This window comes from Phyllostomus discolor, chromosome 1 (genome assembly GCF_004126475.2).
Source record: "Phyllostomus discolor isolate MPI-MPIP mPhyDis1 chromosome 1, mPhyDis1.pri.v3, whole genome shotgun sequence".
NCBI classification, from domain to species: Eukaryota; Metazoa; Chordata; class Mammalia; order Chiroptera; family Phyllostomidae; genus Phyllostomus; species Phyllostomus discolor.
The window spans coordinates 42947257-42970747 of record NC_040903.2 but is presented as its reverse complement, the minus strand read 5'-3'; the positions used below and the strand labels follow the sequence as shown (position 1 = coordinate 42970747).

The window sequence follows — 23491 nt, the reverse complement described above, 5'->3', positions numbered from 1 at the left end:
TAAATTCAAAGATAAAAAATTCCACCATGATTTTTCAGAGATATTTCCTTATTATTCAGAATAATTCACCTCTGCTGTAGTTTCTACATTTGCTGTAACATAACCAAATCTCATCATTATAAGACTCAGGAAAAAATTCAATTAAAAACTTATTTCATAATCAATAATAATAATAACTTTATGTTGCATGAGTTTGAGAGATATTAATTTTACATACTTCTTAATAAGAACCCAAGATTACTCATCATTCAGTGATTATTTCAGATACATTTGGACATTCTTGGTTGACGGGAGTGGTGGAGACCATTATAGCAAAGGCAATATCCAATGCAAACACTTACCAGGGAAACGATAGAAGGATATGCCTTTAACAAAGGTTAATCTGCTTAATAATGTAATGTATGAGGAATGTTATGAGTAAACAAATCTGTATAATCTTTTTCCCCATTTAAGGATTATATTTCTCATCATACCAGACTTACCCAACTAAAGGTTATTTAAGTTCAGGTACTTAACGGCAAGTGGCTGTTATTAATGGTCCAGCGACACACTTCAGGTAAGAAAATTAAAGCAATGTGTGAGCTACATAAAGCCTTGTGTAATAAGCATTTGCATTTACTTTGTATTTTCTTCTAAAAAGCAGTATTAACCTTGACTAAATTGTAGGTGGACTTTTGGGTTGTATTATTACTTCCTTTTGAAAAAGTTTTTAGCTCTATTTTGAAATAACTCCCTCCTGGGAGTTACACTTCAGGATAATTGTATAGATATTGAGGGAGGTGTATTATAGAGCAATCAACTGAGCATTTTGTCTATGTGTGAGTTCAATGACCTTTTTAAAAGTTCATCTATTGCCTCTAGCCCCTCGCAGTAGACAGGTCATTTGTTTCTTCATTAGGTATGCACAAAATAGCAAATAAGATTTGTATTAATGTATGGTGAATATAAAAATGATTCTTACAGTGACAATAGACTTCAAAACAGCAAGCATAAAAATCAGGATGTCATCCTTTGTGGGCATTTAATTTTCTGAATATTGTCTAATGGATTATTTATATGTATATATTTTTAAATTTATATATTTTACATATAAAATAAGTTTTATGCAAAATCAAATCTATTCATTAAAAATAGGAAACCTAAAGTGTCTCAAGAAAATACTCTTATAGTATCAATAACCAACTGTGATAATAAATACTATGCTTACTGACTTTCTGTGTATTTCATTACAGTATACATTTTACTATCATCTATGATGAAAGTATTTGTATATACTAGCTTGTTGTCATATATGATAATTTTCTTTGAACACATCTGATTTTACAAATATATGTATCATTTTTTAGCTATAGTTTCTCAAAAGTTTCTAAAAAGAATAGATTAGTTTTTCAGTGATTTTAAGACCAGAATAATTAAAATCACAAATTTGGACCTTCATTTTAGAAAAATCTTTTGTTTACAACCTCTTTAAAGCTCTATGGTCAATAATTTTTCACTTAATTTTATAATTATTTTAATTTTTAAATTTAATTTCAAATTTAGGAATACAATCAAATCTAAATGTTATCTCAGTACTTTTAGAAATCTCTCAATCCTGGTCACATGATTGTGATAGGAAGCTGGAGCTGGTGTACTGAATTAAGAATTTGCAATTATGACCTGTTGAATGAGTACACCAGCCACCCCCCTAAGGGAGGCAGGCAGCACCTTCAGCATCCAAACTCCCACTTGGGGGAGATGAAATCCATTGGGTCATTTGCATTGAAGGTGCAGTTTCAATACACCCACACAATGGAAATGAGTTATAAAAGTTATTACTTACAGATCCCAGAAGTAAGGGACACAATTAAGCCAGGGGACAGGCAGTGCACCATCCCAGATCACATGCCAGCAGGAGATAGGGAGCATGGTAACAAGAAGTACCTGTTACATATAAAGTAGTTGAGGTGGAGGTCACTAACTTCTCTCCCATGCACTAACTTAACTCTAAGTGGTTAGTTGTTGTTGTTGTTGTTGTTGTTGTAGTTGTTCACAGTATTACAGATGTTCCAATTTACCCCTCCCTTTTGCCCACCTCCCCCACGCCCTCACCCCCTCTTGCCTTTACCACACTGTTGTCTGTGGCTATGAGTTATGCATATATGTTCTTTAGCTAATCTGTTCTCTTGCCTTCATTAGGTTCCCCTCTGACAGCTGTCAATCTGTTCCTTGTATACCTTCCTCTGTATCAATTTTGTTCTTTCGCCATGGTTATTTCAAAAGGTGCCCAGGAAAAGTAAAATAGAATTTATGGCAGGCATCCTATATTTAAGTTCTTATCTAAATGTCCAGTTTCTGGCTATGAGTTGGGTTGTAATACTATAAAATACCTAGGCAGGAAAACAAAGTCACCTTCACAACAGTTGTTTTTCTCATTACAATTGACTTCATGATGCCTAGGGACTAAACTTCAAGGAAAATCATAGGCACTGTCTGGACATTGCAAATGTTAAAGGCCTGTTGCAGGGGTTTGGTCACCCAACACAAGGAATATTTAAGCAAATCAAAAATGACAATCACTAATATCCATAGACAAATGACAGTTTGAAATCCTGTCCTTAGCCATCACCTACTTCCCTTTTTGGGTGTCCAGCTAATAAAATAAATCAAAGCCCTTGGAAAAGGTTAAGGTAGGCATTTGATCAAAACATGGGTGAGATTAAGGAATACTTATACTAATGGAGTCATCTTTTGTATGTGTGTATGGATTTATTCAGTTTTTAATATGCATAAAGGATGGCATCCTTTACAAGTACACACACCTCTTTCCTTGAAAAATAAGTAATCTAAAACTAAGTAGTTATCCAAAACTATCTCTACTGCAGAATCATTGCTTGTGTTGACACCCTTCAAGGCCAGGCAGGTTCATGGTATTCGTGCAGATGGAAAAATATTCACAGAGCCATTGGGATGTCTGGCATGCCTTTATTCATGGGTGGGTGAGCCATGGATGCTGCAAGCTGTGTGTCTATCTGTATGTCTCATGTCACAGCCCTTGCTCCCCAGCTTGGCACCCATTATGGCACCCATGCATATCTCTCATCATCATCACCCCCAGCAGGGAGTCCCTACCTGTTTAAGTGCTAGAAGGGAACAAAGCCAGCAAGATGCCAGAAATTATGTAACATGACATAATTCTGTGCATGCGAGCCCTCTTCATGTTATGGGAACAGTTTATCAGATCCAATCTCAAGGCTATGAAACACTACTTATCAGGCCCCTCTCAAGGCTAGGGGAACACTGCCTCTCAGTCACCCAGACACCTAGGTAAAGAAGCCACACTGTCTCCACTTACCCTACATTGCAACATTAAGGCTCTGATGTAACAGCTCAGTATAATTACCAAGGATGGCTGACAAGTTGATGTTTACCTTAATCAGTTGCTACTGCATTCCTGACTGTGCTACTGTGCTTTGATGCACAACTGCCTCTGTGAGGGAAAGTAGCACTCTCTCTCAAAATAATGCTGGGTATGAATACTGCATGCTTTTGACATGAGAGGGCAGAAAGAGAGTTGATTGGGTGTCCTGCTCAGTAATTTGTAAATATAGTCCCTCAGAGACTAAAGTACACCAGAGTGGACATTCAGTATTACCTGGAAGCCAGTACACAGGCAGAGACATTGGAGGTGGAGAGCAGGAGAAGTGCACATTTGGACAGCCAGGTATGTGTGAAAGCCCCAGGGTGTTGGGTTTATGTTGGACACTGGCTGTGTGCTCATGGGGGCCAGAATAAGTTGTGGTTTTCTCCAGGTGACTGGATCATGGGGCCCAAGACTACAGGGACTGTGCTGTTCTAGACAAGGTATAAGTCATATTCATGTGTGTTTGTGCCTGGTTAGATATGGGGGACTATGAGAGACATGTGGGGACACCTTTCAGGTGCCACATACTATAAGGCAAGTGGCCTATGTGGGAGCTGTTGAGCATTATGGAGAGCATAGAGCAAGCTACAGGATCACCCAGGATGCCTTCTATTGAGCAAATGGGAAGAGGGTCAACTAATCAATTGAGTAAACCGTTAACTTTTGGATACAGCCTTTGTTGATCCCTGCAATTCAAGAGACCCCCTAAATCAGTTCTGGTTTCTTCCTATTGTATAAAAATATTAAGATTCTTGGAGCTGTGAATGGGAGGGGTGTGCAGCCCTGAGCAGTGACTATGGGAAAGGGTTCCCATGAGGTATTGCAGGGAGGTGACCCTATGATCATGATGTTGGAGAACTGTGGGGAGTACTGTGGTGGTGGGAGCACAGCCAGCAAGGGTCCTCCCAACAAAAATTAAATTCCCTAACTCCCAGTAGGATGTATAATGTGGGCCAATTCAGTGGCAATCCAGTGGGTGTAGTGAAGGCAGGAAACTAAATAAAATGTTTGTGGGCTCCTGTAAGGTTGTGACTTCACACATATACCTTGGCTTTCCAGAGCTCAAAGGTGAAGTGAAAAGAAGCTTTGTAGATCACCACCTCACACTCGAGCAGCATGCACTGTAGTAAGCAAGGGGGCTCTGGGGTAAACGCACAGTTAACTCTGCAAAATGCCACTTACAGGGTTGTGAACAGGAAATTTAAACAAAAATTGTTCAGTTCAGCACCCAGGTTCTGGCAGAGCTCACCTTCATCCACCCAGTCTCCCTTGGTGACATCTCTGCCATAGTAGAAGGTTTTGGAGGCAGCATTTGGGATGAGCTTGTGTCCCCTGATGTCATGGGCTAGGGCATTGCCACCTCCAGTTTTGTTGCAGGTGGAGGGAACCATCCCAGGAGGATAACTGAGTTTCCAAGCAGTCCAGTGGGGTTGCATAGATTTGAGGTACTCTCATTAAGTTTTGCTTGCACTTTGATAGCATTTACTTGTATCCTAAATTTTCAGTAATTCTGGGGATCCTCAGGAGTGCAGCTTGCAAACAACTAGGTGGTGATTTCCTCCAAGGCAGAGGAGGTCTCCCTTCATAAGTAGTTAAAGTTGGAGGCACTTGTGTGACCTAGGTTTAGAACAAATTTAGTTCTGTGTTCCTGACAATTTAATGTTTAGCCCTGTATCACCAGATATGGGTCTGAATTACATAAACCTATCAGACAAATCAGATTGAAATTAGACAATGTAATGGCTAGTGCCCAGAGGTCAGGATATCAGTGACTGGGCAGGGCTGGTGGATTTTAAACATTTGAGCCATTGGTGACATTTAAGCTAAAGGGTTTGAATCACCTAGATAGTGTTCACAGCTGGTAGCATTTTGGGCATAGCCACTCTAGGGCTAGCTTCAAATACTCATTATCCTTGCCACCCTGGGATGTCATGGAAGGTGAGCATTGTGCAGTTCCAGCAACTTTCTAGTGTTGTGTGTCTGGGGTTGAAAGTCCATGATGCATATGGCACACAGGCCACTGAGTCTACTGTGTGCCTCATGTGAAGATTTACTTTGGGGTGACTGTGGGTCAACAGTTTGTTGGTGCCTCCTCCAGAATGTGGTAGTGTTAAAAGTGTTGTAATTGTATCACCATGGTGTCATCTAATTATCACTGATGTCAACCAACCTACCTGCCTGCGTCTTCCCACCTTTTAGAGATCCACACCATTCCCCTGGTGGTTTAGGTGCAATTATTTTCACTTTTGCTGTAGAATTATGGTTAAGAAAAATGAGTCATCCATTAAAGCAACTATAGTTTGGAGGTGAGGTCCAGCAGTAGCCTAGTGAGTCAGTGTTCTTTTAATAGACCAGGAATATCAATGGCCACAGGGTCATAACTAACTATCCCTCTCTAGGCCCAGCAGCCAGCCTCCCTTCCACTACTAATATAGGGGAATTCCCTTTGGCTCCCAGGAGATAGACTATCTCTGGTCCCTTCCTGAGGGAAAGAGGAAAAGCCCTAGTGTCCCATCTATCTCATTTGTCTCAACACCAGACTTTCATGTATGATTATTGTGAATCACCTCCAGAACTAACACTCAGGAGGGTCTTGTTTAGAGATTATTGAGAAATACACCCACCTTAAACTGAGGCGTGTCGGTTGGTCTCTGCAGAGTAGTCTGATCTTTTATAGCACCCACAATTAAGGGTGGGTATTCTGGGCAACATCTGGAAGCAGCAAATAATCAGAACACAATGCAATGCCACAGGTCACCAGGAAGCAGTGATTTCATCCCAGAAAGTTAGTAAGCCATTTGCAGTCAAAGGCATTGTATAGAAAAACACAGCACACCCACAATCCTATCCTCTTGATCACTGATTATGCTGTGCCGGTATATTGAATTATGATGTGCATAATAGGAAACTAACATGAATGGAGTTTACATGACTGTAAGTTGTTCTGGGTGAATTAGTGAGTGAGTGGTAAGTGAATGCAAATCTCTAGGATATTACTCTAAATTACTGCAGATTTTTAAAATACTGTATTTAGGCTACACCAAATTTATAAAACAGGAGACTAAATTAAACACAAGAGAAAATTATGCAATCAAGAGACAAGTAAATGTATTACATATGAGGTTGCAGCTGGTGTAACATGGCATATCATTTACAGCAAAACGTTTCAATAAATAGAGTACACTCTAAGATAACAATAAAAACTCTAGGATAGTAAATGCACAAGCCACTGACATAGTTGTTTATGTCATTATGAAGTAGTATGCACTGAACGTATTTGTATGTGCCATACTTCCATATGACTGGCAGAGCAGTAGTTTTGTTCACACCAGCATCACCACAAACACATGAGTAATGCACTGCAGTACAATGTTATGATGCCTACAATGTCACTAGGCAATAGAAATTGTTCAGTTCCACCATAATCTTACGGCACCATCATCATATACGTGGTCCATCATTGATGGAAACCTTGTTCTGTGGTGCATGACTGTATTTTAGTTGTTTAATACTGGAACTAATTTCCTGATAGAAAATACAATAAACATAATAAGAATGAACTGAGATCAATTATTTGTTCTAATGGATTGTGACCACTATTTAAAAGTCTCCTTCTAGCAGGCAGAAATTCTGTGTATACTATAAAATCTTACTGCACAGAACCTTGAATGGAAATCCACCCATGAGCGATATGGTTTTTGCTCTGCTCTACTAAGCTCTGAACAGTACTTTGTAAAAGTAAGTGTTGCAATGAAGTAGTCAGGTTTCACTACAGATTATTTTTGATAATAAGGTAGGTCAAAAAAGGCATTGCTAACAATTTTAGAAGTTTTAATTTTAACAGATTTATTAAAACAAAAGAACCTCCTCTGCTTACTTATAGAGAGAGACATGCACAATGGTCAAAGAGATTATTTTACTCAGATGACTTGATTCTACATTATCCAGCATGGGTTAGACAAACTTATATTGTACATTGTATATTGTGTCAGTATGTTTTGGGCAATTTATCATTCACATAGATAGGTACTTTATAGTTGATAATGTGACATGGTACAGTCTAATGGGGCAGTCTGTCTTAGTGATTAATACTGCTAACCTAAATATAAAAAGCCAAAGTGAGTGGCATTTATTTGCAATCAAAACACATTGCAATGTATGTCATATGTTCAGGGAGAAAATCACATTATGTCCCAATTATGGGGATGAAGGAAAGGGGTTTTTATGAAAAAGGGGAAGGGAAATTATTATATGAATAGAAGAAAGGAATTTATGTTGATGTTAACAAGCTAAGTTACTCTTTAGCTATACATAGCTAGTCACCGGTAAGAATATCCAGAATCATCAGTCCTTGTGATCAGGAGATCTGGTTCCCTGTTACTGTCATAAACACTGCTTTCGAAGACAATGTTCGTTGGGCTTAGTCCAAAGGTTATTTTTCTCCTTTCAAACATTACAAATGTTCAAGGAACAAGATGCGTAAGGGATTGTGGCTCTGTTTTTAAATGGCTCTATTTATATCAATTTTCTCAGTACAATAGGCTTTGGAGCCGAGAAGCCTTAAGGTAACTGCTACCATCAGTTTCTTTCTTCTTTTGTTCTATGAACTTGGCAAGCTACTTCCTTTCTCTGACCAATGCTTCCTTCTTTGATATAGGAATAATTACCATATCTACCACATTGGACCTCTTTTTTATGCAAAGTAAATGATATTAATATATATAAAACATACTGCACAATGTCTGGCACATAGTGAGCAGTTAATAAATGCTAGTAATTAGGAAAGGCAGAATCTAGATGTAAAGTAGTTGTTATTTACACAGGCTAGCTAGCTTTCTGAGCAGCATGCTTCACTTCACAATCTTCTTCAAAGAACTCCTATTCACTAGTAGCATTACCCATTGTCTCCTGCATATACATTTGCACACAGTTTATTTACTTACTTGAAATTTTTTCTCAGTGATTTATTAAGATATAGTAGCAATAACTATTATGCTATGTTTGTACTTCACATTTTATGTATTCTCTTTGTAATAATCTTACCTATTAATTAGTAACTATGATCATAATTAATTGTTGCTAATGACATTATATAAAATTTATTAAATATTGAAAAACCTATAGAATTAGCATCTCTGCATTCCAAACTAACTACAGAATTAGCGTCCTATGTTTTGGGTCATATCTGAGGTTTCAGTTCCCAGGCCTGAGTGTAGACTTCAGATATACAGTGGCTTCAAACAATCTAATAGTAAAAATTTAATAATGATGAGATGTAAAGAAAGGGTTGAGGAATCTAGTAATGGAAAAAAAATAAAAATATATACAATAAGATATTTTTTAGAAACAAGGAAAAGAATCACAACTGAAGCTAAAACAGCAGGTTGACCGGCAATACATGTTGTCTCTAAACTGATAATTATCATCAAATACAAAGCTACCATGGCAAACATTATTTTGTAGAGAGAAAGCTCTTAAGGATATCATTTGTTTCAATCAAACTAAAGAATAATTTGCATTTCCTTTTTGTTTGAACAGAAATTCATTTGTGTCACGTCTCATCAAATCTTCTACATCAAACTGCATCATGTTAAAAAACATTCTACTGTTGTCTCTTCAGATGAGTCTCGTGGGAATCACTCTTGGTGGGAATGTTCTGATTTGGCCAATGGAAGGTAGTCATTGGCTAAATATTAAGATAATTATAGATGAGCTGATTAAAAAACAGCATAATGTGACTGTCCTAGCTTCTTCTGCTGCACTTTACATCAAGCCCACCCATACTCCATCTCTGACATTTGAAGTATATAAAGTGGCCTTTGGCCCAGAAAAAACTGCAGAAGTGATCAGGAACTTTGTTTTGACCTGGTTGGAAAATAGACCATCCCCTTCAACCATTTGGAGATTCTATCATGAAATTGGCAAAGTCTTAGAGGACTTCCACACGATATGTAGAGGAAACTGTGATGGTGTTCTCAAAAACCAAAAGCTGATGGAAAAGCTGAAGAAAAGCAAATTTGAGGTCATGGTATCAGATCCAGTATTTCCTTGTGGTGATATAATAGCTTTAAAACTTGGAATTCCATTTATGTACACCTTGAGGTTTTCTCCAGCATCGACAGTGGAAAAACACTGTGGGAAAACACCATACCCTCCTTCCTACGTTCCTGCCATTTTATCAGAACTCACTGACCAGATGCCTTTTGCTGACAGAATAAGAAATTTCATCTCCTACCATCTACAGGACTACATCTTTGACAGTCTTTGGAAATCATGGGATTCCTACTATAGTGAAGCTTTAGGTAAGCAACAACTTTTTGTATTATTTGAATTTAAGCAAGCATAGCTTTGTATGACCTTTTTTTTTTTTACTATGAGTAGTTTTGGACCCTACATATTGATTACTATCTATTATTGTCATGTGATAGCAAGAAAAAAACATAAAATACAATATTTTTTGTGTGCTGTTTTCTAATTTTATGGATTTAAAGGTACCAACTAAGTTTTTTATGCATAACATACAGAGACAAATACCTTAGTGTAAAATTAGAACTTGATTCTCATTTACACATTACTGAAAATAGAAGTTGCCTAGAAACTCTAGTGGTATGTGGGGGAAAGCTGAAAGAGAGAATCTTTCTACAAACCAGTCACTAACATAGACATTTGTGTCCTTGTGTGTGTGTTTAAAAATATATATATGTGCATAATCTCTGATCATACCCCACATATTTCCTATTTTTTAGTAAGCACTCTCTTGGATAAGGAGGTTACAACAGAGACTAAGATGAAGTTGTTGGCTTCAAAGATTTTACTATCATCAAACAGAGAAGTTAGACATGAAAGAGAATATTTACAATATGAATGATGTGGATAATGAAAATGTGTATAAAGAACAGAAATACTATAAAGGAGATAGGCAGCATATGACAGGACAAAGCAGTTTTCTGAAAAACTTTAGAGTTGAGTTGATACCCAAGGACATTTTTCAACAATATGAATTTTCCTGAAAGTTAAGTGTAGGGAAAGAAGCAGTGTGTCCAATTTTGTGGAGTGAAGAAATAATGCACGTGGTTGTGGGTACTACTGATGCATCAATACTTAGGAAGGTCAAAGTGTAAGATAAGAAGGCATGGGAAAGAGTGCTGAAGATGTCAGCACTACAAGAAAGAATGACTTAAATAAATATTTTCAAAGCATCTTGTATGTCATGCTAAGCATCTTGGTCTGTATCTAACCTGTAACTGGAAAAAGTTTAAAGGGATGTATTATGACAATGTTCCATCTTATATAAAAAACAGGTATAGATGTGGACCTAGAGTGCATAAATGTTAGACTGTAGGCTACTGTATCACTCCAGGAAATATGTGGTAAGAGCAGGTACTAGTGAAGCAGCTTATGAACTAGAAAAATAATGTAGATGGGAATATATACTAACACAGTCAGGAGAGCAGGCTGTTGAAAAACAATTTCTGCTTTCATGTGTGACCATAAGGAGTAATTAAGTTTCTTTGCACCTACACTTATTTATCCTATTTTGAACAGGGCTACTGAAAGAACTAAATTGGTTAACATATTTTAAAAAATCAGAGTAGTATCTGGAAGATAGAAAGTGTTCAATTAATGTTAGTTGTTTATCAGATAAAATTAATGAAAAGGTAATGGCTAATTGGTGAGAATGTTTTAAGGGGGGAAAGGGATTATTTCTTTTTTAATTGAGAAGTGATTGACATATAACATTTTAGTGTCAGATGTACAACATAATGATTTGTTATATGTATATATTGCAAAATGACCACCACAATAAGTCTAGATAACATCTATTACCTGTCACAGCTACCTATTTTTTTCTTGTGATGAGAACTTTTAAGATCTACTCTCTTAGCATTTTCAAATATACAGTACAGTATTATTAACTATAGTAACCATGCTATACATTACATCCCATTACTTATTTATTTTTACAACTGAAAGTTTGTACATTTTGACTCCCTTCACCCATTTTGTCTACCCCCTACTTTCACCTCTGGAAAATACCAATCTGTTCTCTGTGTCTATGAGTTCGTTTGTTTTTTATTGTTTTTATGTTTCTTTTTTTTTTAAGATTCCGTATATAAGTGAAATCAAATGGTGTTTTTTTCCTCTGTCTGACTTGTTTGACTTAGCACAATGCCCTAAAGTTACAACCATGCTGTTGCAAATAACAATATTTCCTTCTTTTTATAGCCAAATAATATTCCATTGTGTATGTAAACCACATTTTAAGTATCTATTCACCCATCAATGGACAGTTAGGTTGTTTCCACATCTTGGCTGTCATATATGATACTGCTATAAATGTGGTGGTCCAGACGTTTTGTTGAAATAGTGATTTTCCTTCCCTTGGATGTACACTCAAGAAGTGGAATTGATGGGTCATACAGGACTTCTGTTTTTAAATTTTGGGGTAGTCTCTTCAAAGTCGTGCAGTGCATAATAATGTTTCAGTGAACAATGGACCACAAATATGAGGATGGCCCCATACAATTAGAATGAAACTGAAAAATTCCTATCACCTAGTAATGACAGTAGTAGATACTGTAACATTGTGATGCAATGAATTACTCTGTGTTTGTGGTGATGATGGTTTAAACAAACCATAATCCCTTTACAGGATTATCAGCATAACAGCACATACAATTAGGTATAGTTCATGATATTTGATAATAGTCAACTCTGTTACTGGTTTATGTAATTACAAAATACTTTTAGTTATTAATTTTAGAGTGTACTCTTTCTGCTTATTAAAAATTGTGCTGTAAAACAATACACACCATGTTAAACTAGCAGCAGCTTCTGCTGCTAGTGTAGCTACTACCAGTACTTCTACATCTTGTGTTTACTGTATCTCTTGATTGCATCATTTTCCCTTGTGCTTGATTTAATCTCATAATGTTGTGTAAACTTAGTATAGCCAAAATGTAGGGTTTATTTTTTTTCCTTTTTATTGAATTAATTGGGGTGACACTGGTTAACAAAATTATACAGGTTTGAGGTGCACAATTCTAAAACACATCATCTGTACACTGTTATTGAATGTTCACTGCCTCAAGTCAAGTCTCTGTCCATCACCATTTATCCCCCCATACCCTCCCAACCTCCTGCTAACCCCGCTCCCACAATCAGCACATTGTTGTCTATGTCCATCAGTTTTTTCTCCTTTTCTCTTCGCCCAACAGCTTTTTTCTTCCCTCCACTTTTCCCCCACACAACCCCACCCAACAGCTCTCATCCTGCTCCCTAGCTGTGCATCGGTCACTATTTTGTTTGTTAGTTACAGTAGTGTACAATAATATCCTAAGCCTTCACACTCACTAACCACTCACTCACTGACTCAGAGTGGCTTCCAATCCTGCAAACTCCATTGACTTTTTACCTTTCATACTGTTTTCACTATACCTTTTCTACTTTTAGATATGTTTAGGTACACAAATATCTACCATTTTTTAATAATTACCTGCAATATTCAATATAGTAACATGCTGTGCAGTTTTGTAGCCTAGGAGCCATAAGTTATGCCAGATAGCCTAGGTGTGTAGTAGGCTTTATCATCTATGTTTATTTAAGTGCACTTTATGATGTTTGCACAACAAAATTGCCTAATAACACATTTTTTATCAGAATTTATACCTGTCCTTAAGTGGTGAATGACTGTACTATTTTCCAAAGTAGCTATACCAATATATATCCCCAGCAACAGTGCACAAGGACAGGTATCCCTTTTTCACACATCTTCATCAACACCTATTTTCTCGTGTCTTTTTGATGATAGGTGTGGGGCAATATATCATTGCCACTTTAATTTGCATTTCCCTGGTGATCAGTGATACTGAGCACCCTTTCATGATGATTAGTGATATTAAGCACCTGTTGGGTATTTGTATGTCTGTTTTGGAAATGTATCAAATCTTCTGCCCATATTTAATCAGATCTTTTTCTGGTAATGAGTTGTATCTGTTTTTATATATTTTGCATATTAACACCTTATCACACATATGATTGGTTAATATTTTCTCCTATTCAGTAGTTTGCCTTTTTTATTTGCTAACCGTTTCCCTTGCTGTGTTGATGCTTTTTTAGTTTTATGTAGTACCACTGTTAATGTTTGTTTCTATTGCCTTTGCTCTTGATTACACATCCCCAAAAAAGTGTTCATTAAGACCAATGTCAAGGAGCTTACTGCCTATGTTTTCTTCAAAGAATTTTGTGGTCTCAGGTCTTATGATTAGGTCTTTAATCCATTTTGAGTTAATTTATGTATATGGTGTAAGATAGTGTTCAGTTTTACTCTTTGCATATGGCTCTTCAGTTTTTCCAACACCATTTATTGAAGAGACTTCTGTTTGCCCTGGCTGGGTGGCTCAGTTGGTTGGAGCATTGTTCCATACACCAAAAAGATTGTGGGTTTGGTTCTCAGTCAAGGCACATACCAAGGCTATGGTTTCAATCCCCTGTCGGGGCACATATGAGAAGCAACCAATTGATGTTTCTCACATAAATGTTTCAATGTTTCTCTCTCTCTTTCCCCTCTTCCTCTCTCCCTAAAATCAGTAAACATCTCCCTGGGTGAGAATTTTAAAATAAATTAATTAATTAATAGACTTTCTTTTCCCATTGTATATTCTTGGACCCACTTTTATAAATGAATTGACCATATAGGTTTGGGTTTCATTGGTGAGCAGTGTTAAGAGAAGTGTTAGTTATAATTGGTGCATTATTTTCTCTGGATCTGTTAAATAGTTGTCCCCAAATAAAAAATTAATCTTATCTCTTGCAATGTAAACAAAGACCTTTGTATTGTGTCATTCAGAGAAAATAAACATAGCTACCATGAGGATTATAAACTATCCTGTGATGATATAAGTAAATAGGCAACATCATGGGGCTAAAAGTGAAAAACAGAAAATGAAGAAATGACCATTTTATCAGGTAATGAAACTGTTAAGACCTGCAAAAACTCTTTAATCTCTTCACGCATGCAGTAAGCTGACAGCGACATCTGAATGTGTGCAGCATCTCAGCTCATAAAATAGAAGAAGGTAACTGGAGAGTTCCTTGCTCACATTTTTATCTTGTTATTTAAATTTTTGTTAACTGCCCCTTCTAAACCTTGGAATAATAATTATCATGATTACAATGCTCCTTATTCATATTGGTGAGATTATCCCCAGATAAACTTCCTCCATGCTGGCAGTCTCAGTGTTACACGTTCCATTGTATTGTGCTTGTAAATTAATGCTAGTAAAAAAGCCACACTATTCCACTAATCCCACCTGAGACTAATGCTTCTTAGCAATTTGTTCATGGGAATGTAATGAAGATTTCTAAAAATGTCCTTGCTCTCTGATTTTGATAATATCATCTTTCTGATCAAATTATCCTCTTCTGACTTACAACGACTATTTAAGTTTGTTTTACTAAAACACATTCTTATTGATGCCCAGGGACATGAACATTCCTATTCAAAACACCAGGTAAGAAGAAAAAGTATTAATATGACAGAGTAATTTATTTTGGTGCAAGCCTTTGTATGTGTGATAAATGTGAATGACAAATAGAACTGACTTCTAAAAATGACATTTCCAATTTATAATTTGAATTTATCTTTCACTTCAGCTTGAATGCCCCAATCAAAGTCATTGCCATGAATTTATGTACAGTCAGGTCTCAAATTGTCACACCTGTGTAAATAAACAGAACAACTTTCTGTAAGGTTAGTTTTCGGTAGTGTTATGCAATGAGAACCTCAAGGTGAATCCTTAATCTTTGCTAATTGCTAGATATTGGATATTATAATATCAATATCAATATTGCTTCTCTTATTTCAAGTCATGGGTATTTGGTTCAAACGATACTCGTGGATATCATTATGATAACAGCAGTTAACATCTGTTGATATCCTGTGCACTAGGCACTGTGATAAGTGCTTCATGTTTTTTAATTATATCTCTTAATCCTTGCAATATAATTGTGAAGAAAAAACTACTATCAAACACATGAAGATAAAATCAGATGGCTACCAGTTTGAGAGTAGTGCTCAAACTGAAGACTTTCTGACACCAAAACTTCTGGAAATTTTTTTCTCATTTTAAAATTTCAGGTACAAATCTAGCAATTATTTAGAATATTTTAGCCTTAAACTTTCTTCCTACTTCATTCTTCCTTTCAGTGTATTTGGCTTTTGAAATCTGCTGTTGTATTTCTCACTTATATGAATTTGCCGAATAGAATTTAATTAGGCCATACTATCGCTAAGTAACTTGCCATTCCTTTCCTCACAGTCTCCAGGTGACTGTTGCCTGGGGAGATTAGCCTGAGGATAGCTTTCTGGTTTTAAGAAAGCTTCTCTTTAAGGAAAAGAAAGAAAAGCCTGCTGCAGGTTTCAAATATATTTGTTTAATGTTGAACCAGGTAAAGTTTATTTTTATATTCATATTAACAATTAAAAAGCCACATAGTTAGGGAAACATTTAAGAAAAGAATGATGCAGCATTTCAATGCCAGTAAAAAGTATTTATAATCCATAAACATTAGCTGTTGCTACCAACAGTTTTCTACTTGGGCCACTATAAAAACAAACAGGTTGTGAGTGTGTGGGGCCGTGTGAGTAATCTTTACATGTTAGATTTATATAAATATATAATGTAGTATTCTATATAAAAATCAGATGAGTGATCTTTAAGAACTAATATCACCTGTAATGACAATAAACTATCTTGCAAATATATTAAAGAGAAAAAATCATCAGATCTTCAAAAAAGAAAAAGTTATGACTATAATATTTAGATCTTTGCATGAACTAACTATACATAGAACACAGGTAATTAGTGTAAAATAAAGTGATAGAAATGAAACAAATTTGAGTATATCTATCTCCATAGTGTTTAATTTACAGTAGACATTTTAAAGGATAAAAAAATGTATTGGACTCTTCCCCAAAGAGCTATGTATTTTGGCTTGAATCTTTTTTTTTTAACTCTTTCTTCCTAGTCTTTCTTTTGCTACTTCCTCTCCTTTCTTCATTTCTTTTTCCCCTTATTTTTAAATTTAACTTAATCTTGAATTTTTAGAAACTTTCAAATAACTGCTGACAGCATGACCTTTTCCAAGATGACCCCATGGGCCACATAACAACCACAGGCACAACATCCAAGGTGGAGTTTGTTGTGGGACATGCACAGTTCCCAGAGAGAGCTGCCACTCTTCTGTTTCTCTCCTTCTCAATGAAGGAGAGTAGAGGCTATAATTTTTATGGCTATAATCTTGAGTTTTATATTGTTAACCTAAAAATAAAAGGCCAAAGTGAGAGGCAACAGACATTTATTTGATATCAAGAAGAATAGTTATTCGGGAAGGTGATTGATGCAGGGATCCAAATAGTTCCAAGTAGAAGACAAAGACAAAGGGTATTATTAATGAGAAAGGGAAGGGGAGCAATGGTATTGGAGAGAACTTACTTAATGGAAAGTGTGAAAATCTCATAGGTAGCAGTAGTTGGTGCTACTGGCTTTCATTTGCTGACTAGATTACTCTGTTTCTCATAAAACCCATTGCAGAAACATGCACATCAGCTATTAATTCAAAAGAAATAATTAAATGTGAATAGAAGGAAAGCATTTCTATTGGTGCCAATAAGCTAACATAGTGACATTAAATCTAAACAATATTTTTAATTTTCAGTCCAGTAGTCATAATATCTGCTTTCTTGTTATACTTACAAATAGTTCTTTGGGACACAATGCTGCTTTAGGCCTAATCCAAAGGTTATTTTGCCCCGTTTTAATATTCCAAAGGTTTGAAGCATGAGATGACAGCTTTGACTCATCATTTTAAAGTGGAGGTTATATATTTGTTAAAATAAGTCATTTGAGAACTTTGGTACTGGAGACTGAGCTTGACTGAAACTTGTGGAAGAGTATGCAGTCCTGGGGGACATCTGCATGGTGGGGGTGAAAAAATAAATGTTCCTCCTTTCTAAGTTCTTCTGGCTGGACTAATAATCAAATTAACAAGAATCAGATTAACAGCAGAAAATAACCAAAATTCTTGTGTAGGTACATATTAGGTTTCCATAGGTTATGAGACTGAGGACAAATCAGGCAGTTGGGCTTATATGCCATGTTGTTCCAAAGGTAGGAGATAGAAAAGCAAATGTTTGGTAGGTAATTTTTTTTTATTTTAAAGAATTTATTTATTTTTAGAGAGGAGAAGTGAGGGAGAAGGAAAAGGAGAGAAACATCAATGTGTAAGAGATACATGGATTAGTTGCCTGTTGCACGCCCTCAACTGGGGACCCACCACACAGGCACGTGCCCTGACCGAGAATGGAACCAGCAAACTTTTGGTTAACAGGCTGGCATTCAATCCACTGAGCCACACTAGCCAGGGCTGGTAAATAAATGTTTGCTGAGCCATATTTAGCAATAGGACACAGAGAAGACTTTGATCAAAAGGGCCTTTTCCTCCCTATCACACACTAGTTATATTAAATTATAGTTATCTGTGGTGATGTCCCCCTTCCTGGAACAGGTAGTCTATCTAAGCTCTTTTAGGCACTTAGGGAGAAGTCAAAGGTTTTTTTTTCAGTCTCTCATTCTTGAAAATAGCCTGCTTAAAATAATTAATATCCCAAACGCATATGTTAAGGTGGCAAACTCTCCTTCCCCACGGCACCAAAGCTCAGGTGCCTCAGTGAGAGAAATGAGAGGGGGTGATGAGACAAAGTAAGATTCTCTTCCTACCATATCATATACAACCAACATTTATTGCACACAGATGCTGTTCTGAATGGTGTGCACTGTTTCATTCAGTGCTCTCAACTGTAGGAATTAGGCCCCACCATTCTCCCCCCATTTTGTAATGAGAAAGCTGCATAACTTGCCTGAGGTTATAATCACAAAAGTGGGGAAACATTTCATGGTAGACCTGGGGCTAGAATGAAAGTTCTGGAAAGATAGTTTATATACAAGAAAACAAAGGGAAAAGTGTTTATCTAAATGTAAGCATTCAAAAGAAATAACTAAATGCTAATCAAGGAACTCAAAAAAAATTGAAGCCTCACTCATGTGAGGCTAAAACTTTAAAGTTACACATGAGTTGATTACTCATGTTCCTAAAACACTGTAAATTTCCAGGCTGGTTTCCAGGCTTGTGGCTGCTGGAGCCACCTCCAGATCTGAAAGGCAATGAGAAATGAATCAGCACAGTCAAATCCTAGCCATTCTGTACAATGCTTAGGAGGCACACAGGAAGGAGAGACCTTCAAGTCAGGGCATGGCTTTGAGATGAAAATATGCAAGTAAGAACTAACTTCCTTACAAAAATGTTGCTTTAAGGATTTTCAATTCAAATGATAGCATTGTATATATTTTAAGAAATTTTCTTCTAATTTAATTTTAAAGGGATGAACTAAACATTCTTCTGCAAGTGTTGTACATAAAATTTTATTAAATATGATTCTAGTACTTTATGTCTGTTTTATTCCCCTTTGCAGTCCTCCCTTTAAAATAAACAGATGGGAATAAAAATAAAAACTTGATTCAAAGTACAAGGACATTATTCTCACTGGTGAAAATTTTCTATGCTTAATCCACTTTGTATATAAAAGCAACTTATAATAAAGAAATACAACTTAAAGGGACTATATGTTTGACAAAGTGGCTTCAGCATGTGTTACTTTCAGTTTAACCTAATTCTGAAAATATATAGTAAATTGGCAACACAGTGTATAAATAATAGTTATTATCACAGAGTACATAGATATCAGGCTTATCCCCTGCCTGCCTGTTTTTTTTTTTCTTTAATAGAGAACTGTATTTCTTTCTGTTGTTGAAATAATCATATTAATGCACATAATAATTTTAATTACATTGTCTTCCTTTTCATCTATAGATCAATTGACTTATGAATAAGTGTCACTGTTATACTAAACATTATTTTATTTGGAAAAAACTTACCTAAGTATATTTTAAAAGTTTATTTACATCTGGAAAGAGCTACAGTAGGTTGGTTTCCAGAATGGGCATCATCATGCCTAAGAAATTTGTCTTTCTGCTGGTTTTCAATTTGACTCTGACTCAAATTGTCCAAAGTGGAAATGTGCTAATTTGGCCAACGGATGGTAGCCATTGGTTGAATATTAAGATCATTCTAGAAGAATTGACTCAGAGAAATCACAGTGTGACTGTACTGACTTCATCAGCAACTCTATTTATCAACTCTTATCCTGATTCTTCTGTGAATTTTGAGGTAATACCTGTTTCCTACATGAAGAGCTATATAGATTCCTTAATTGAACAGATGATAATGCTGTGGATAGACCATAGACCAACTCCTCTCACACTCTGGACTTTCTACAAAGAACTAGGAAAACTCCTAGATACTTTTTTTCAAATTAATTTACAAATCTGTGATGGAGTCCTCAACAACCCCAAGTTAATGTCAAGGCTTCAGAAAGGTGGTTTTGATGTGCTGGTAGCTGACCCAGTAACAATCTGTGGGGAACTGGTTGCTCTGAAATTAGGAATCCCATTTATGTACACATTGAGATTCTCTCCAGCCTCGACAGTGGAGAGACACTGTGGGAAAATCCCCGCACCTGCCTCCTACGTACCTGCAGCCTTGTCAGAGCTCACTGACCAGATGACCTTCGGTGAAAGGGTCAAAAATACCATATCTTATCCTCTGCAAGACTATATATTTCAGTCCTACTGGGGACAATGGAATTTGTATTACAGCAAAGTTCTAGGTAAGTCTCTACAATGTTCTCTTATTAATAACTCTTGATGATCTATTTATTTTTATTGTTAACAAAGCAAAAGGTTTTCCTCCCACTGCATATGACAAACTGAAGTAAATATATTGATTATTTCTTCATACAAGTCCTTGAAGTAAATATACTTATTATATCTTCATACAAGTGAATATGCTGATTATATATTCACATAAGCCTTTGATGGTCATACAGGTCCTTCACACATTATCTTTGGATAAATTTCTTAAAAATGAAATGGTAGTATTATGTATGCCATTAATGCAGATAAACTTGTGCCTATTTAAGAAATAGCTTTTCAATGCATAAATGAATCTTCCAATATAAATAAAAGTACCTTCACTAGGATAAATTATGGCACTACCAAAAATACTTTGGCAAACATACTTGATTTACTTTCCCTCATTGGTTCTTCATTCTTTTCTTTGCAGAAACCCTTTAAAAAACCTAGAATTGAATATGGGAAATTTGAGTTGTTGCCCCCCTCTGCCTCCCATTGTCTCTCCATTCTTAGACTCCTCTGAGTGTTTGGCTAGTATTGTCTTCAACTGAATTTTTCAGTGTTCTTTGGCAAGACTTGAGTCTCCTTACCTTGTAGATTCCTTAGAGGATCAGACAAAATAATGCAAATTGTCAAGACCAGTTCTGATTGGCTGTTTACTTCTCTTTCTGTCCTTTATGAGCCTTCTTTCCTTTATTTTCTTCCCTGCATGTTTTTTTCTCTAGATCTATCAGTAGTGTCAGGGGTATGAATTAATAGTTGATGCTATCAATGGTACTTTCTTACACAAAATATTGTGCTTTTATACAACTTTTGGCCTTCCTCTTTCTCCATTTCTTTTCCTTTCTCTCTTCCTCTTTTCCTTCACTTTTCTCCCTTTTTCCTTCCTCCTTTCCTTCCTTCCTTCCATCTTGTTTTCTTTGCGTAAAAAGGGTGTTTATTGAACAAAAACCCAGTATCCACAACTTTTGTATGTACTGGGAATACAACAATTAGCAAAACAGATAAAAATCTGTTCTACCCCCATAGAGCTTACATTCTAGTAAGAGGAGACAAATAATAAATAAAATAAATATGAAAAATAGATAGGATGTTAAAGTGTGACATATGTAATATAGTAGAGTAAGAAAGCTGGATTGTTCTGGAAGTAGAATTATACTTTTAAATAGGATGGTCAGGAAAAGTCTCAAGTGAAAGGGTGTTCAAACAAAGACCCTCAAGCAGTGATGGCAAGAGCCAAGACTCTCTGGAAGAAAAGCCCTTAAGGCATGGATAAGAACAAGCACAAAAACCTGTGGGAGGCCAAAGGTGCAGGAATATTTTTCCTGTAACTTGATATTAATCTTATCTTTTACAAGTACAATTTGATATATATATATATATACAAATATATATACACACACATGCACACATATATATATATGTGTGTGTGTGTTTCTTTCCTTCATGCTAAAATATTCTTCATTCTATTTTCCATCACTTAAACTTTAAAAATTCTTGATAGAATTGGCCTAGAGGGAGGATATTAAACATATCACACATACAAATAAAATGTGCAAGTTAGTTAAAATTTGCACATGCATTTAAAGATATGGCGTTTAGAATTTTGAAAGTAACATCTGTTTTAATATTGTTTATAATGCCACTTAACCATGTTTTCTTTATTTCTGAATTCCAAGTTTCATATGCATCAAAAATACTTTTTTCTGTAAATTTAGATGTTAGTCACATGATTATTTTCTAAGACATCCAAAGTTTTTTCAATAATAATCACTCTCCATATATGTATCCCACACTGATTATTGAAGGTATTAAATAAAAATTGATAGTCTACATGCCTTAAGTAAGGGGATTACAAAAGGTAAGATTGTGCCCTGGCACGCGTAGCTCAGTGGATTGAGCATGGGATGCGAACCAAAGTGTCGCAGGTTCGATTCCCAGTCAGGGTACATGCCTGGGTTGCAGGCCACGGCCCCCAGCAACCACACATTGATGTTTCTCTCTCTCTCTCTTTCTCCCTCCCTTCCCTCTCTAAAAAATAAAATAAAACAAAATCTTTAAAAAAAAAGGTAAGATTGTGAAGGGTCTTGAGATTCTGGGTTTAAGTTCCACCTGCTAACTGTGTGATCTCAGGCAATGACATGAAAAATTATATAGTGTATGAAAAGAATGTTCTCACCTTCTCATTTTCAAAGGACAATCTGTTTCAGAACTCTTGAGAAATAGATCTTGAAAAATACACGTTGAGAAATTAAGTGTATTATTTACTTAAATCCTTCATACTCCTCATGTTACTAATCCTATTTGAACAAATAGCACCTTAAATATTTTATTTCAAAGTGCAGTATGATTGTCAGAAAGAACTGGTATAATCCAATTTGTCTTTTGTTTTCCATTCATTTTTTAAAGTATTAAGCCTTTAATACTATGTACTGATAACTATGAACTGATACTGAAATAGGATAGGTACTTTATATTTGATATTTATTATCTTTGAAAACAGGAGATATAATAATGTATGATTTAGTCAAGTTTCCATTTCAATGGCTGTTCTTCAATTCCATGGGAAAAAGACCAGAAAAATAGCATGATTAACAGTGGCAAAGAAAAACTTCAAATATCTGTATTTAAGGAAAAAACAAGGAAATGTCTAATTCTACTGGTTGAAAATCCTGTTTTATTTGTCAGGGAAGAGGTCCTAAACTTTATAGATGAAACAAACAAAGATGATTATCAACTCAATTTTAAAAATGCTTCTAACACCTAGTAAAACAGGAATATTTGAGAATATGACAATCATTGCTATTTCTTTCCAGGAGTAAATCTATTAACAAATCTCACCCGGGTCCAGTGTCCTGAAGGGAACCTTCAAATTACACTAAGCCTGATTTCTCCCCCAACACTTGAACTGAGAGATATGCTGTACAAAGTGTAGATAATGTGGGTAGTGTTTAGGACCAGCCTGTGCTGCAGCTGTAGGGAAGACAATGGTATGAATGCTATAGTGAAAATAGATAAACAGGTAAGGCAACTTGGATGACCCCATTTTGCCCGTGTCTTGGTTTCCCAGTCTTTGTCTATCTTTCTGCAGGCACTGCAGATCAGGAGAACAGAAAGCTTAGTACTAACTGAAGTACCACTTGGTCAGTGTAGTCTGCTTTTACCTGTCAGCACTATGTTGGTTCTAAGTTGCTTTTTCTTTCCATCTATGTTAGATAGATTTAATGCTGCCTTTTTTTTCTAGCCCATGGAAAAAATATAAGCCTCTATATATTTC

General features: G+C 36.0%; 1 protein-coding gene across 3 annotated transcripts in view; it reads left to right on the top strand.

The window, feature by feature from the left end:
• Nucleotides 1-533: 533 nt before the first annotated feature.
• LOC114491764 (UDP-glucuronosyltransferase 2A1) overlaps nucleotides 534-23491 on the top strand; it is a 59880-nt gene continuing 36922 nt past the window's right edge. The window contains exons 1-2 of one of the 3 annotated variants that reach the window (XM_036021430.1): nucleotides 534-556; nucleotides 8942-9705. In XM_036021430.1, coding sequence (XP_035877323.1) covers nucleotides 8991-9705 — 715 coding nt within the window. In that variant the 5' untranslated portion in view covers nucleotides 534-556; nucleotides 8942-8990. Of the gene's footprint in view, nucleotides 557-3553; nucleotides 3704-8941; nucleotides 9706-15103; nucleotides 15128-23491 lie in introns of those variants that run through there. The other 2 variants (XM_028506042.2, XM_036021432.1) reach the window with 2 other exon arrangements.